At 40.7% G+C, this 15414-nt stretch overlaps 2 protein-coding genes across 5 annotated transcripts; both read left to right on the top strand.

Annotated features, from left to right (window-relative positions):
• The first annotated feature begins 1180 nt into the window (after nt 1-1180).
• On the top strand, nt 1181-4574 carry hsd17b7 (hydroxysteroid (17-beta) dehydrogenase 7). The gene is made up of 9 exons (XM_034710262.1): nt 1181-1335; nt 2060-2266; nt 2408-2500; nt 2725-2839; nt 3329-3523; nt 3610-3723; nt 3849-3905; nt 3981-4079; nt 4167-4574. The coding sequence occupies exons 1-9, from the start codon at nt 1301-1303 to the stop codon at nt 4278-4280; spliced, it is 1029 nt and encodes a 342-aa protein (XP_034566153.1). The 5' UTR covers nt 1181-1300; the 3' UTR covers nt 4281-4574.
• Nucleotides 4575-8467: 3893 nt separating this feature from the next.
• Nucleotides 8468-15381, top strand: serbp1a (SERPINE1 mRNA binding protein 1a). 4 transcript variants are annotated; one of them, XM_034676709.1, is made up of 9 exons: nt 8468-8849; nt 10332-10515; nt 11011-11157; nt 11289-11360; nt 12094-12168; nt 12352-12523; nt 13406-13453; nt 13584-13772; nt 13994-15381. In XM_034676709.1, exons 1-9 carry the CDS (start codon nt 8594-8596, stop codon nt 14048-14050), a joined length of 1200 nt encoding a protein of 399 aa, XP_034532600.1. In that variant the 5' UTR covers nt 8468-8593; the 3' UTR covers nt 14051-15381. The 4 variants fall into 4 exon arrangements, with proteins under 4 accessions (XP_034532600.1, XP_034532616.1, XP_034532608.1 ...); XM_034676725.1 differs by having other exon boundaries at nt 8469-8849; nt 11292-11360; XM_034676717.1 differs by having other exon boundaries at nt 8471-8849; nt 12355-12523.
• The last annotated feature ends 33 nt before the right edge of the window (nt 15382-15414 follow it).

Raw genomic sequence — 15414 nt, 5'->3', positions numbered from 1 at the left:
GGGCAGAGTGGGAAACAGGGAGAACATTTCAAACACTATGTATCATATATGGGTGCTCAAGTGGAGAATTATAGCCATCATTACCACCTCTAAATGAACTGCCTGATCTGAGTGAAACTTGTTCTGTGTTTGATATACAGGTATGGCTAAACCACTGAGACAAACAGAACTACACAAACACAGTTTACTGTCTTAGGGATCAGATTTCAGAAAAGAGAAGAAAATTCATGAGCTGGCTTCAAAACTAAAGTAGTGAGTAACTAGCAGAGATGTGGACTCGGGTCAGACTTGAGTCACAATTTTGATGACTTTGGACTCGACTTGACAATTTCAACAAAGACTTGCAACTCGACTTGGACTTTGGCATCAATGACTCAGGACTTGACTTGGACTTTAATCTGATGACTTGAAAATACTTGACATTTTGAGCATTAGGTGAGTTCAAATGACTACAACATCAGAGGTTCATTTGTTGTTGCACCGATTAGCATTGATTATATCCTGAATGCTATGTCTCTTTTTCTGTGCGATTAAGTTCTGTCCCTCCCACTGGTCTTATTTGAGTTTTCTACCTCTTCCAACAAAATGTCAATAAGAGTCAAATGTAAACACCGAATGAAGACCATTTTCTCTTTTTCAGTCTTGTCCCCCTGGTTTAATTTTATTTAAAAAATAAAACAATTCAAAATGCATTAATTGTATTTGTCAAATTTAATAGCTTGTTACATTGTTAAAATTGCATTTTATTTGGTAAACAGTGCTTATGACTTGTAAGGACTCGAAATTGTCAAGCCTATGACTTCGGACTTAACTCGACTTGTTTTTCTTGACTTGAGACTTGCAAAACAATGACTTTCTCCCACCTCTGGTAACTCGAGCATTGATAGAAGTGTAGTGGAGTAAAAAGTACAATAATTTTCTTCTGAATGTAGTGGAGTAAAAGTAAAAATTCCCCCTAGAAATAATACTCAAGTAAAGTACAGATACTCAAAAAATATACTTAAGTACAGTACTCAAGTAAATCCACTCTGTTACTGTCCACCACTGCTTATTCATAATTAATAATTATATGACACGATGTGGGCTGTCCCTAAACTGAGCCGAGTAGTATCCCAATCCTATTGGCTGAGAGCTGCTTTGTTGTCCAATCAGCACGAGGAGGCGGAGTTAAAGGTATGACCTCACAGCAACTCAACATTCGGCATGGAGGAGTCGTAGTCGCCTGTTGCTTTGGAAGTAATTTTGTCTAATAATTGTGTGTTTTCTTTTTGGAAGTTGTTTCCTAGTCGGACAAGAAAAGATGAATAAGGTGGTTTTGGTGACAGGAGCAAATAGGTAAAGACGGTATTGTGTGTCGTGTTGTTTTCGTTGTCTTTACTTCTAAACCTCTCAAACATACGAGTGATCTTTCTTTAACATCTTTAAAAAAAAAAAGCTTATTTTTTTGTGATCACATTGCTTGTATCTGGAGTAAAGGTTATTTCAAGTGATAATTGTATCTAAATAAACATTGTAAATGCATTTCCTGGTCAGTATCAGAATCAGCTTTGAAGGCTAAGTATGTGTACAAAACAAATCCTAGAGGGGATATGACTAAATGTATTCCTTGCTCAAAGGCTAACACAGTTTTACTTAACAGTGAAATAGATAAAGAACTACTTTAAAGCCAAAACATAAAAACCATTGAATTCCTTTTTTACCTGCATAAGTACAGGTAGGGAATAAAGTTGCTCAATGGTTCAAAGAGCAAGAGATTCTGGGATATGTAGTGAACACATGAATAAGTTACTTTATACACATGATGACTTGGAAATATGTCCAGCACATGCACTATGACATTTGATAAATGCATTTATCATATGACGATGATAAATTAGTCTATACTTAACAGTCAGGCACTTTGGTTAAGGCTGTCAATGAGGATGACATTATGAAAACCCCCCAAAACAATTCCTTTTTAAAGTATAAATTGTACAATGTGTCTTTTGCGGGTGCAGTGTATATTTTATGAAGTAGCATTATCAACACATCATGACTGACAGTGTGCATTTCCTTGCAGTGGTATTGGTCTGGCTCTGTGTGAGCGTCTCCTCACTCAGGACACAGAGGGTCTCCAGCTGTGTCTGGCCTGCAGGAATATACAGCGGGCTCAGGCGGCTCGCTCTGCCCTCCTGGCCTCTCATCCCAAAGCTCAGGTTGCCTTACTGCAGATGGATACCAGCAGCGTCACATCCGTTTTCAATGCTGCCAAGGAAATCAAACTAAGGTGGGAGAAAAGACCCACAGAAGGATGACACTCAAATTCACAAATAGTCATCAATGTAGGCCAGTTATTAATTTAGGCATGTTGATTTATGTACAGGTTATAACACAACTTAATACACAAGGCTTTTGTTGTCTTCTGCAGGTACAACCGGCTGGACTACCTCTATCTGAACGCAGGCATCATGCCAAACCCACAGTTTGATATGGTAGCTTTTTTCAAAGGCCTCTTCTCCAGGTACGTTTGTGTTACCTGCTCACTTGCAGCTTTTCATGCCTCTACTGGGTGGAGGTGTGTATTATGAAACAACTGACTTTTAAAGCAACTCCAGAAATACTCAGCAACGTTTGGTGTTTCATACTCTAGATTGATCAAATTGTTCATACTGTATCTCTTATTCAGCTTTTAATTTGCATAGCGTCCTTTCTACCACTCAGATTTCTATAACATCTTTGTTGCAGCAAAATCATCACCATGTTTGCCACAGGTGAGGGCATTCTGACACAGAAAGATGGCGTTACCCCTGATGGTCTACAAGAAGTCTTTGCAACCAACCTCTTTGGTCACTTCCTACTGGTGAGTGACTGTTTTTTTATTTGCATTTAATCATCTTAAAATTTCCTCGGACATCAACAGTGAAACAAAACAATGTTTCTATCAGCTTTTTGCAGGGAGAATGTTGCTCATCTGTTGTTTGCCCTTGATGGAATAAATATAGGTGATACTGGATCTCTCTGTCACTTAGCAACGATGCTCATTAAAAATTAACATTATGAAGTGTTTGAGCCTTAAGGTCACTGCAGACAGCATTGTGCTTACTGTGTCTGACACAGTCTGACCTGTATTAGTTACCATTACAGTGAACCTTCATAAAGCCTCTGCATAATGGAAACATTTCAATGAACCATGTTTTCAGAACAAGTTGAATCATTTTGATTCAATAAGCTAACTAACTGTGTCTGCAGAGCTTCAAAGATAGCCAAAAGACCAGAAATGAGTCTGAGATATGTTGAAAAATGCTCTTTAAAATTCAAATGAGGTTTCCTATTTTGTGTTCTGACCCAGATCAAGGAGCTAGAACCAATTCTGTGCCACGCAGGCCAGACCTCCCAGCTAATCTGGACCTCCTCCAGTAACGCTCATCGCTCAGCTTTTAACTTGGAAGATATGCAGCACCAGAGAGGTGCACAACCTTACAGCTCCTCTAAATATGCCTCTGACCTGCTGAGCCTGGCGCTGAACACACACTACAACAAACAGGTCGGCTATAACACATCTCATATACACTGTAGCACCCATGAAAGCAAGGTGAACTCTGTTTTCATACATTTTATTGGGCTTTCCAGGGTTTGTACTCATCTGTTATTTGCCCGGGGTTTGTGATGACTAATTTGACCTACGGGATCCTGCCGTCCTTCCCAGCTTTCCTCTGGACCGTGCTGATGCCTGTTTTTTGGCTTGTAAGTGTAAACTCTGCCAGTATCAACTACAAATGCCATTCCATGGAATCAATTTTTTATTTGTGTTGCAACAGATAAAATAAACTAACTTGATTTTGATACATTTTGCTTTTCCATAATCTCAGATAAGAATGTTCACCAACACATTTACCCTGACCCCTTTTAATGGAGCCGAAGCCCTGGTAAGTGAATCTGATATTAAATAGTTCATATTCAGTTTTGTGCAACGTAATTTATGAATTCCTGTCTATTTGCAGTTTTGGTTATCTCAGCAAAAACCTGAATCCCTTGACCCCCAAGCCAAGTACCACAGCCTAACATCTGGGCTTGGCAACAACTACACACAACCACGAAAGGTATGACAAGAAACAGGGTTTTAAAATGAAGTTTGAATATTCTGTGTAACATGTTGTGACAACAGTGTCTTTTCTTTTTCTTTGCAGATGGATATTGATTTGGAAACATCAGAGGCACTGCATGGGAAATTACTGCAACTGGAAAGTGAAGTAAGAAGGAAACTAAAGGAAAAACAAAAACAGTCCCAGCATTCACAGTAACTGTTCAGGACCTGGACCATCCCCTGATGTGTATTTCACAAAGTACAAAGAGTATTTGGCTCCTGCACATCATCAGGAGCAGCACTGGCTGTCGTGCTCTTCAAAAATAACACATCTGTCCTTGCAACAGCAACAGCAACATGCTCACTGTACTGCAGCACAAGAAGACATGTTAAAGCAATTTAAGTTTAATGCAAACATCTGTTTTATCCATATCATTGTTTGATATACAATAAATAGCCAGTATGTGGTAACCCAATGATTTACAATACAAATAAACACTGTGTGTTTTCATCCACTTCGTCCAGTTTTTCCTTCCCTGTAGCCTATATCTCATTGATACTTTACACGGGGAACAACACAGTTTGCAGATTCGCAGTCATAGATGGTGGTCACCCACTTTGAACCTATGCAATCCAAGAAGAACTACCAATTTGGTTGTGAACTCCATGATCTTCGCGGCGAAACGCGATGCAGTCTGACAGGAGACTATCAGTGTCATCCCACATTTTCACATACGTCGAGTGTGTCAGTCCCTCCGCGGAGTACGGCGGTGCAGGTATGTGCGTACAGGCGCACCTGAGGTTACGCTCCGGAGGATTTGGGGCGCAGACCCAGCAGTCGCCCCCACGTTCCGGTGCTTGTTTCCCTGCCTCGCACTCCTCTTCTGCTCCGCTCAATTTCGGGTTGCAAAAAGCCCAAACCATCCCGCAGAAATAGACGAAAAACGTGCCCATTACCATCACCATGAGCGCGTAGGACTCTATCATAGCCTTTGTGACTGGAGATGTCATCTCGCAGGAGTTAGAATCAAAGTGTGTGCGATTGTGTGGGACTGTAAGTGGGACTGTCATCATCCTGTGGGCAGGACAACTTCAGGAGGATTGTATTATTGTATCAGTGACGCGAGACTGAGGAAAGCTGAAAATAATACTGCTTTGATTTTCTGTCCTTGCACAAAACTCAAGATCATTTTGACAGCTGTTTGACATACAAAAGTCAAATCAATATAAAACAAACTCATTACAATGCCAATGATTACTACATATTGCAATTTAATTTGGGGCACTCCTCAAACACCTACCCAATATTTCAGACAAAACATGATAGATAGATAGATAGATAGATAGATAGATAGATAGATAGATAGATAGATAGATAGATAGATAGATAGATAGATAGATAGATAGATAGATTGATCGACAGATAGATAGATAGATAGATAGATAGATAGATAGATAGATAGATAGATCTTTATTGGAATCTTATAAGGAAATGTGTTGCCACAGTCTGTACAAGTAAACATATATGGATAAAACATAAATAATAAACACCCACCCAACCTCATAACAATTGGTGCATATCATCCCACACATATCACATGAACCCACATATATACACACAGGACACATACACACATGACACATATATACACACAGGACATATACACATGTGCACTCAGGACACACACAGACATCCAACTGAAAGGTAAGGCTACCAGAGAGGTGTACAGTTTGCTCCAGCTTGCATACTTATTATGACTTTTCAGTTGACTTTTTTTATATTATCACAATTAAAGCAATAGTACATACTTTTATTACTGCATTCATTGCACATATAGAAAGACATATTGCATTGCTATTGCCTTAAAATGTTTCCTTTTAATGCTTGTTTTGTCAAGAAGTCTTGCTGGATATTAAGCACGTTCTTTATTATATGCAGAGGGAACAGCAGAGAGTTTGGTACAAGCAGGCACACATTTGCTTGAATTAGCAAAACAAATTATGTGGTCTTTCAACGTAGTCTTCTTGGCTAAAACTAATGGAACAGAATAAGATGAAAATAATTAGATAACAAATCATTGCCACACTATTTTATTTATAGGATTTAGTGTTACAGGTTGTGTGCATATTAAAAGAGTACATTTTCCAGTTGAGTAATCCTGGCCTTCTGTGACCTGCCCAGCAAAATGAACATAGATCCCTGAAAACCTTTCAAAACTTGTGTATTTTCAGTTTCACATATCCAGTGTGTTGTGAGTTTTATCTGCTGACTGAAAAATAAAGAGTAAGAATAATGTTTGTATTTACATTATGCATTTAAACAGACCACAAGTGTCCATTTGTCTGTCTGACAATCACACAGGTCAGCGCTCCTAACCAGTCTATCAGCTGCAGGATTTCAGTTTCCTTATAAGGTCAAACACCCACACCCACAACTCCTAAAATACCATCCATGAGACTGTCAAGCTTGTTAGATTTGTTGGACCAAGTTTGAACCAGTGAGTGACAAATAAGTCTTGCTAACCCTTGCTGGGCTAAGACTTTTAAGTAACTTCACTGTACGATACTTTGAAAGTGTGATGGTGAGAGCACACAATGATACGTAAAATTGTATATTTAAATGAACTGAAATGCACAAATTTGAAGTCTGTTTGCTTTCCACAGCATTTTCTATCACCTGCAACATTTTCTTAATTACACTGCCATTCAGGCACTCATAGCAGATGCTACAATGTAAAGTACAACCCTGCTCACCAGGATAAAATCAGTCACTAAAACATAATCATCCTGGTGGGCAATTTGGTGTTCAATGTCTTGAAAGTACACTTTAACCAACTGGAGGAGCCAAGAATGAGCCACAGATCTCTATTAATCAACCTCCAGCTTTACCAACCCTTAGCCAAAGTCACCCAAGTCAGTTACTTAATTTGTAGCCTAGTCATTTGTCTTCATGTTTTAAATAGCAGTGAATACTAATCAGGATCACAAATTGAGTAGTTTTGTATAGTTTTTCCTATTCACAGTCATATTTTCTTTAGGAGGATTTTACAAAATAAGCTTCAGCTGACCCATGAATGACCCTGCCACAAACTGTTTTTTTCCCCCTACTAGTTTGATTGTCAGATGAATTCACAAAAACAAAACATCATTGTTTCAAAATGCAAACTATCAAAGTCCCAACTGCCCCCAGGTGCAGAGCGAGTTCATTCAACATGGGGAACCATCATTCACGTAACTACTGTCAACCAAATTCAGACTTTATTTGGCATGGCTCAGTGGTACAATCGGTCATCTCTAGAACAGAAGTTTGCGGTTTGATCCCAGCTTCTGCAGTCACATGTCAGTGTTCTTGGGCAAGACACTGAACCCCAAATTGCTCCCGCAGAATGTGTATGAATGAGATTAGCTAATACTGATGGTCCCTTAGAGACTCTGCCCAGCCTCTGACATCAGTGTGTGAATGGGTGAATGTGACTAGTAGTGTAAAGGTGCTTTGAGTGGTCAAAAAGACTAGAAAAACACTATATAAGCCCATTTACCATTCACTGGTATTTTCTGCTTTATGATGTACAGAATGATGACACAAAGGATTGTGTGGAGGGATAAGTGTAACACGGAACAAAGGCACCCATATCAATGAAGCTGGGGATATTGGCCCTGCCAGTTTGACTCATGAGGATCTAGCATGATCTGTCTTCAATGCAAAAACAAAAACATGCATGAAAGAATGTGTCTCTCCACAATGATATTTTAATGTTTGCTTTTCTCAAGTAGCACCTGTTAGGATGAGTTGAAAACTGGCAGATGTCTGTTTACACAACTGGACCTTTTAAAACCACATGATTTCTTGTTGTATTCAACACCACATACCTAGCAGAGCAGGTTTTCTAACCGCAGGTGGTGATGCTAACCTTGTATCTAATTAAAAGTTAAATATTGTCTGCCTGCTTGCTTAAAAGAGGGCTGAAAACTTTCTCAGAGCCATCTTTAGTGTTTGTTATACTATGATGAACTTACCTTAAGATTACTGTCAGTGAACTGTTTATTTAACTTTGCACAACTGAGCTGACATGTTAGCTTCAAACAGATGCACCTGCTTCTCTACACACTGAGGTCTTGGGGGGTTCTGTAAAGGGGTACATGTGATTTATTTCACGTCCTGGAAATGTATAAACCGACTCAGTGTTTTCGGCCATAGTGAGTGTTTCGAGGAGGATTGTCACTTCATAACAAGAGATCAGGGTGTGCTTAAGGGCACCCATGCTCGGCTGTGAAGAACCTAGCTACACCAGTGAAACTATCAATCTGGGAAGTGTAGTTTTTTATTGGTCTATTGCGCAACAGAGTTAACTGCAACTCGCTGCCAAAAAAAACTACAAGCCCCACCCGCGCAAACCCCGAGGTCCCGGATGTGTATCGCGCCGGAAGAGAAGAAGGTCCTTTTCCCAGCCATCTTGTGGCTTCATCTAGCGAAGTGTTCGCACCAAGCCTCGTAGAATCGGAGGAAAATCCTGCTGAAGGGGCGCCATCATGCCCGGACATATGCAAAGCAATTTTGGCTGTGCCGTTGCCAATCGGTTCGACCAGTTATTTGACGACGAGTCGGATCCCTTTGAGCTGCTGAAGCAAGCAGAAGTGAAGAAGAAGGAGGCTCCTGTTCCTGGTGCCGCCAAGACTGCAGCCCAGGCTGCCAAGCAGCCGAAAAAAGAGTCTCAAAAAGACAGAAAGACTCCGCTCTCAGATAAGAAGGAGGAAACCCAGGCACCCGTCCCACTTAAGAAAGATGGTAAGATTTGTTTTAATGCTTCAGCACATAGTCCAGCTGAAAGTAAGGATTTGGGGCTAATAGGCTAAGTTGCTCGCTGACTAGCTAGCATTGCTTAATAAGCCTCGATGACATGAGGTCCGCATGGCTGCTTTTGTGCCCCTGTTTACTGTCAGCAGCTGGAAGCGTGACAATTAAACACGCATGCTTTTCAATGAAATGTTTGGGGCTGTAGGGAGTTACTGATGCACTGTTTGCAGGCCAACTTGTTTTGGCATATCCCCCCCCCCAGCTTTAGGCCTTGTTGAGCAGGGACAACTCGAAAGCCTGGCTGTCTGGAGAGAGAGTGGCCTTGAGACGTTCACAAGTTTCGATGCCTAATTGTGACTTTCAGTAAGATCACTTGTTGCTCTGCCTTAGTTAAGCTAGTCAAAGGTTAGAAATGTCCAACTTCTAGCTTTATATGATTATTTAAAATTGAGGCAAATATAGTCTTACATGTAGGATAAAACCTCCAACTTGCTAATGCAGCTTGTCCATGTATTATAAATGAGATGTAAACATAATGTTGGTGGATTTGTTTCAGTAAAGGAGCAGCATGATCGTGGTGATGAACCTCGTGGTTGCAGTGCGGGGCGTGCTTAAGCACAGCCTCCAAACTGCCATTTCCCATTGGCGCACAGTCCATGTGATCACCAGCCTCACAGCATTTACTTTCACATTTCCACCACGCTGGATGTCATTAACGATGGACCGGCATTATGTAACACTTTAAAATGTAGTTTGTAAATAAGATTTTTTTTTTGGTACTGTGATTTCTGTTTGTGGATTTCCTTCCTTGCAGGATTTAAGGTCATGAGTCATAAAAAGACCATGAGATGAATGCATGCGTGAAGGCAGTTAGCCATTATATGCCAAGTGTGCTGAGATCTGTTTGCTGGAGAGAAGATGAGACAGGTGCGCTGACTATTGCGCACCCAGCTGCTGCTGTGTAGTAGAGGGTGTCTATTTTGGTAGCTGGTGATTTGGGTCATGGGTGGGACTTGTTGTGTCACACTGAGGCAGTGACAGTTAACCATGTGTTCCCAGTTATACACGATGTAGACTTTATTTCCAAACACAGGGACTGAGCAGTTTAATATGTACACCAACAATCAGAGTAAGAAATAAGGAGCTGCAACTTCTTGATCCCCTTTCAAATGTGACATCACCCGCTTCTGGATGATGTCTTCTTCACACATTTTTGTGACCTTTTTATTAATATTTTATTTTTCCTAACATGTTTAATCCGAATTGTGCAGATGAAGGAAGGTTGTACATTATATAATACAAGTTCTGTACCGGTGTTCTGAGTTCTTCAATTCAGCATATTAACTACATAATTATGTGCTCAATTGAAACAGAACAATCACCTCCTTTTCTTCTCTTCTCCAAGGCTCAGCAGTGGGTCCTGATTCATTTGTTCTATTGGTCCTCTAATCCTCCTGTTGTGGTTTACCATAGGTGCCGGCATGAGGAGAGTGGGCCGCAAGCCAGACGGCGAGGGCTCCAGACCCCAGGGCGGCCAGGGTGAGGGGCGCCCCCCCACAGACAGGCGGCCAGTGGACAGGCGGCCCCCACGTCGCTTCGAGCGGCCTGCTGGTGAAGGTGGAGAGAAGCCCGAGGGTGGCGAATTCTCAGTGGAGAAGTGAGTTTAGTTTACAAAAAGCAGAAGTTTACTCAAACAGCACCCCTGCATGACAGGATGGTCAGAATGAATCCACGAGGTAAATACTGCTTCAGAGGGTTTCCTCTGGCTCACTTGTAGAGTGTAAGCAGTTCTCAATCAGGGGTGGGGTATGGTTGCAACTGTTAGTGGTGGTGTTCTGAATGATAAGAGTTTGCCTAAAGTACTCTAGTCGTGTGCAGCTCTTTATCTCATCCACTTACAGAAATTGATGCGCCTACAAATGCAACTTCAAGAAATAATTGTAGACCAGAAGGAAACAGCAGTTGGCTCAGGCTACACTAAAAAACATTCACATTATTTTTCTGTAATCTAACTTTTGTCAGTCTTGTTGTCGCCTTCATAAAAGCCCGGGAAAAAAGCCTGTAGACAAATTTACCCTACAGGACAGCTCCTGGTTGGTTACATAACCGTGCTTTGATGCAAGTTTGACCATATTCTCTGTTTTATGTCAAGACCCATCGGTGACAGGGGGTACAGAGGACGTGGCGGCGGCGGTGGAAGAGGAGCCCGCGGAGGCAGAGGGCGCGGCATGGGTCGCAGTGACGGCTTTGATGCCCGAGGAAAGCGCGAATTTGATAGACACAGCGGCAGCGACAAAAGGTAAGTGCTTTTTCCGCTTTTACATATCCTTCTAACAGAATGCCTTTAATTTATATCGGCGTGTGAAATCGGATTGTGCATGGTATGCCGTGTTTGTGTTGTGATCCTGGCTAAAGCAAATGTTGTTTCAGTAGTCTGAAAGGTGAGGAGAAGCGCGGTGGAAGCGGATCTCACAACTGGGGCACCGTCAAGGATGAACTCAAGTAAGTTAATTATATACAGCACAACAGAAGCTTTTCATGGTTACAGGCTGTGGAGATATTCTACACTTTAGTACTCTGTACCTTCCCATATTGAGAAAACTCAATCGGGCTTGAGTTATCTGGATAGACTCATGTATTCAAAATTTTCTTCATTGATTTCAAATAACATCCTGGTCCCGAATTATGTCAAATATTGGAATAATAAAAAACAAAACAAAGGCTTAAACATCCTCAGCTATCACTTCATAAAGTACCCTTAACCAAAATGACTGCAGATGAAAACATCAAAGTATGAATCAATCTTCCTTTTTTGCTGTGGAATTGACTTTTTATTGTATTACTGATATTTGATAGTTAAAATAAAGAATTATAGTAAATATTAGAAACACCAAAGAAATTATTTAACAGCACAAGAAGCATCCTTCATATAAGATCAGGTACAAACATAGTATACATTTAAATAAATATATATATTATATATGAATTGTTCAACCACTGAATACTGTGAATTTAACAGAGTAACGTTTCAAATTGTGATAACACCTTTCAGACATTAATAATTACTATATAGAAGTAATCAATCTTTGGTACTTTATAACCAGGGTTGATATAATTTTCAGTCTTCATAACCAGCTAAAAACTCCTCACACAAGCTTTAAGGTTCTTGTTTTTGAATCTTGTGTAATGGTTGCTATATAAATGTAACCGTCTGACTTTGTCTGTTTCTTTGTAGTGAGCTTGACCAATCTAATGTCACTGAAGAGAACCCTGAAGGAGAGGAGCACCCACCTGCTGACTCTGAGAACAAGTAAGTTCTTCTTGTATTGTCCTTTCTCCCGACTATTACAGAGAAATCTCACACAGACTTGGAGCTATCTTTAACTCTGAACACCTTTGAGCTGCTTTGGTAAACGAGAACCGCTAAAGTCCAAATCCACCCAGATTAATGTTAAAGTAAATGATGTGAAACTGTATGTATTTGCTTGTGTTGAAGGGAGAATGAGGCCGAGGAAGTTAAGGACGAAAGCGCCAAAGAGATGACTCTGGATGAGTGGAAGGCTGTGCAGGACAAGGAGCGGGCCAAGGCGGAGTTCAACATCCGTAAGCCCAATGATGGAAAAGACTGGGGCAGTGGATTTGTGCTGCACAAATCCAAGGCAGAGGTGAGTCAAAACCTGCATGTGTTGTACAGAATACATTCATGCTTCTCTTTTGGTTTGGTGACTGGCATGGTAGACTTGACCTTTCTGATACCAAGCATTTTTTCGAGTCCGTTTAAGTAAGACTGATTTTGTATTTTTATTAAATACATTTTACATTATTTGGCACCAACCACAACCCGTAAACTCTTTCTTCTAATCAAGGGAGACTCTTTCATCTTTGAGTTTTTAATGAGTAAATTGCAAGCTCACTTAAAAGCGTATGGTCACGAATGTCATCAGTTCCTTAGGGTTGACACCACTGTTCATGCAAATTAACACAAGTGTGAACTTTGACCTGCTGTGTCACTACTTCATGAGTCCATGTAGTGGCGCTAATGACATCAATCCTACACTGATGTCATTTCTTCCTCTTCTTCTTCAGTTGATCAAATATTGTGCTGTATGGTGGTCTGATTGTCTTGTAATTTAGCAGTGAGTACCACAGAATCAGGGTATTTTTATTTTATAGTTTTAATAGACTTATATCGGGTATGTTATGGTGAGTTATCCTGCCACCCCTTCTCCTGTCCAACAGAAGAACTACGGGAGAGTAACAGTTGCTGGACATGAGAAAAAAATGATCTGACTGGATTTATGTAGAGTTGTTTTTCAGAGAAGTCATTAAGAAATGCATCAAAATGTTTTAACCAGAAGTTGCACTGTCTCACAAGGTTGTGCTCTTTCCTCTGTGATAAACAGAAGAAGATATAGACTTTGCTGACAGGAAATGTCGAGCTTGATAGCATGTTAAGCTATAATTTAAACATCAGTGTTTTGTTGTTCAAAAACATGATATATCTCTGAATGTTGTGTTAATAACTGTTTTTTATTATCATCCTATAGCCAGAGAAGAAAGGCGAAGTGATTGAACCTGAGGTTGAAGAACCAAAGGTAAAAAAAAAAAAAAAAAAGCCCTTCAGTTGTTGCATCACATCTGCACTGAGACCCTATCTAAAAATACAACATGTAAACGTCCATGTTAAGTCCTTACTGACTCAAATCCCTGTTTCTGGAATTAAAGGTGGAGGAGGAGCCCCACTTCCGAAAGCCAGCCAATGACATCACGTCTCAGCTGGAGATCAACTTTGGAGACCTGGGCCGTCCAGGCCGTGGGCGCGGTGGACCACGTGGTGGTCGTGGCGGTCGTGGCCGCGGGGCTCCCCCAGGCGGTGAAACTGCCAGACCGGTCCGTGCACCAAGGCCTGAAAAGGTAGATATCTTACCTAGAGCTTAGCTTTTGTGTCCTCTCATCTGCATTCATGTAACTGCTTCTGATATTCCATACCATGCTGCATTGAACAAGCTTCTGGTTATTTGTATGAACGGAGGTTACCAGTGAAACTTGAGTCAATTTCTCAAAGCCTTATTTTCTTTGGAATATCTCCTATTGTTGACTTTTCTAACTTCTGCTCTGTTTGTCTTCCTTTGCAGTCATCTGCGTCGGTGCCCAACGTGGACGACCCAGAGGCCTTCCCAGCCCTGGCTTAAGCCCGGCAGAGGTCCCTCAGGCCTACAGGAGCCTCTAAGCACCTCCACTACGAGGCTTGCATGTTCCTGGATCCTTCAGCAAAGTGAAATGATGGAGAAGACTGTCATTAACAATGGCACTCAACGTGAGGACTGAGTTTTACCCAATAAAAACAAAACAAAGATGGAAAAAAAAAAAAACAAATTAACAAAAAACAAAAAAATGAAAAGAAAAGGACTTCTTGCTACTCCGGAGCAACTTATTGGTAGAGGTTTTGTACTCGGAAACAAAGTAGCAGGGATGTTTTCATACAGTATTTTTTCAGAGTTTATGCATTGTCCATTGATAAATTTTTGTAATTGCTGCTTTAAATGCATTTGAAAATGTAAGCAAAAGAAGGGTGTCTTTAGCCGGTGTTAGCTGTTGCTTTCTTGCTTTGAAATAGGCACGGTGGAGCTCCTACCCAAGCTCATAAGCTCTGCTGCACCAGGTGTTTCTGAAGATGTTACAGCTTCACTCATTGAGATTTACAGCTTTTTTTTTTTCTTTTTTTTTTTGTTAAGCACTGGGGTATTGTTTTATATTTTATACAGGAGGTCTATTCTTCTATGATCTTCAGCCTGTAAATCTTAACTATTTTCATAAATTCTTTCAGAGACTGTATTTCACATGGTGCAAACGGGACACTTGGATCTTTGATCAAGTGATGCAGCCTACATTTAAATGCATCGATGGAATGGAACCTAAATCCGTGTTAAGGTTCTTTTGTACTGAAGTGTTCTAAAGGAAGAACATTAGGTCACTTTGGAGGAACACAGTGGTTATTACTCTTAAATTTGCATTGTTCTGGAGACAATTATGAAGTGGATTAATTTGAAGCTGGCAGTTAATTCATTTGTTCTGATTTACCTGTATTTGGGGTGCTATAATACATCTAATGTCTCTTCCTCCCTGCCCATTTCATCTGGAATCACTAGCTTTGGGAAAGCCAATGAATACCTTTGTTTTGTACTTTGAGGAGTGATGCAGAGAGGAGGTGTCTTCACAGCAGAGATGTGACTGCAATCCTCTGGACGCTCTCAGACCTTCTCTGGCTGCTTACACTCCAGTTGAGCCTCCATCACAGATGTAAACTCAGCCCAGCTTCGGTTTGTTTCTGCAGTCTGTTCTGTGCTCATATTTTCCTCCACTGTTGACTTGCCATGTAGCTTCTACAGTGGCACCACTGCATAATTGCTCTGAAAGAAATACAGCTGTTCATTGTGTGGAACAACTGAAGTGCTCTACAAATGTGTGAATTCCAGCCCTGCTATTGGAGACCTCTGTCGGTAAATAAAGGTGGTCGAAGAATTTTTTGCATTGTTTCTTTATTATAGTACACACA

The sequence above is a fragment of the Notolabrus celidotus genome, chromosome 2, assembly GCF_009762535.1.
Source record: "Notolabrus celidotus isolate fNotCel1 chromosome 2, fNotCel1.pri, whole genome shotgun sequence".
In the NCBI taxonomy this organism is placed as follows: domain Eukaryota; kingdom Metazoa; phylum Chordata; class Actinopteri; order Labriformes; family Labridae; genus Notolabrus; species Notolabrus celidotus.
Note: the sequence above shows the minus strand (reverse complement) of the source record. Positions and strands in the feature narration are given on the sequence as shown.

Excerpts from the sequence above, each read along its gene's own strand:
- hsd17b7 (XM_034710262.1), top strand. The coding sequence starts at position 1,301 with ATGAATAAGGTGGTTTTGGTGACAGGAGCAAATAG. Across the intron at positions 1,336-2,059 it reads TTGGTGACAGGAGCAAATAG|TGGTATTGGTCTGGCTCTGT; the intron begins GTAAAGACGGTA and ends ATTTCCTTGCAG. Across the intron at positions 4,080-4,166 it reads ACTACACACAACCACGAAAG|ATGGATATTGATTTGGAAAC; the intron begins GTATGACAAGAA and ends TTTTCTTTGCAG.
- serbp1a (XM_034676709.1), top strand. The coding sequence starts at position 8,594 with ATGCCCGGACATATGCAAAGCAATTTTGGCTGTGCCGTTGCCAATCGG. Across the intron at positions 12,524-13,405 it reads TGCACAAATCCAAGGCAGAG|CCAGAGAAGAAAGGCGAAGT; the intron begins GTGAGTCAAAAC and ends ATCATCCTATAG. Across the intron at positions 13,773-13,993 it reads GTGCACCAAGGCCTGAAAAG|TCATCTGCGTCGGTGCCCAA; the intron begins GTAGATATCTTA and ends CTTCCTTTGCAG.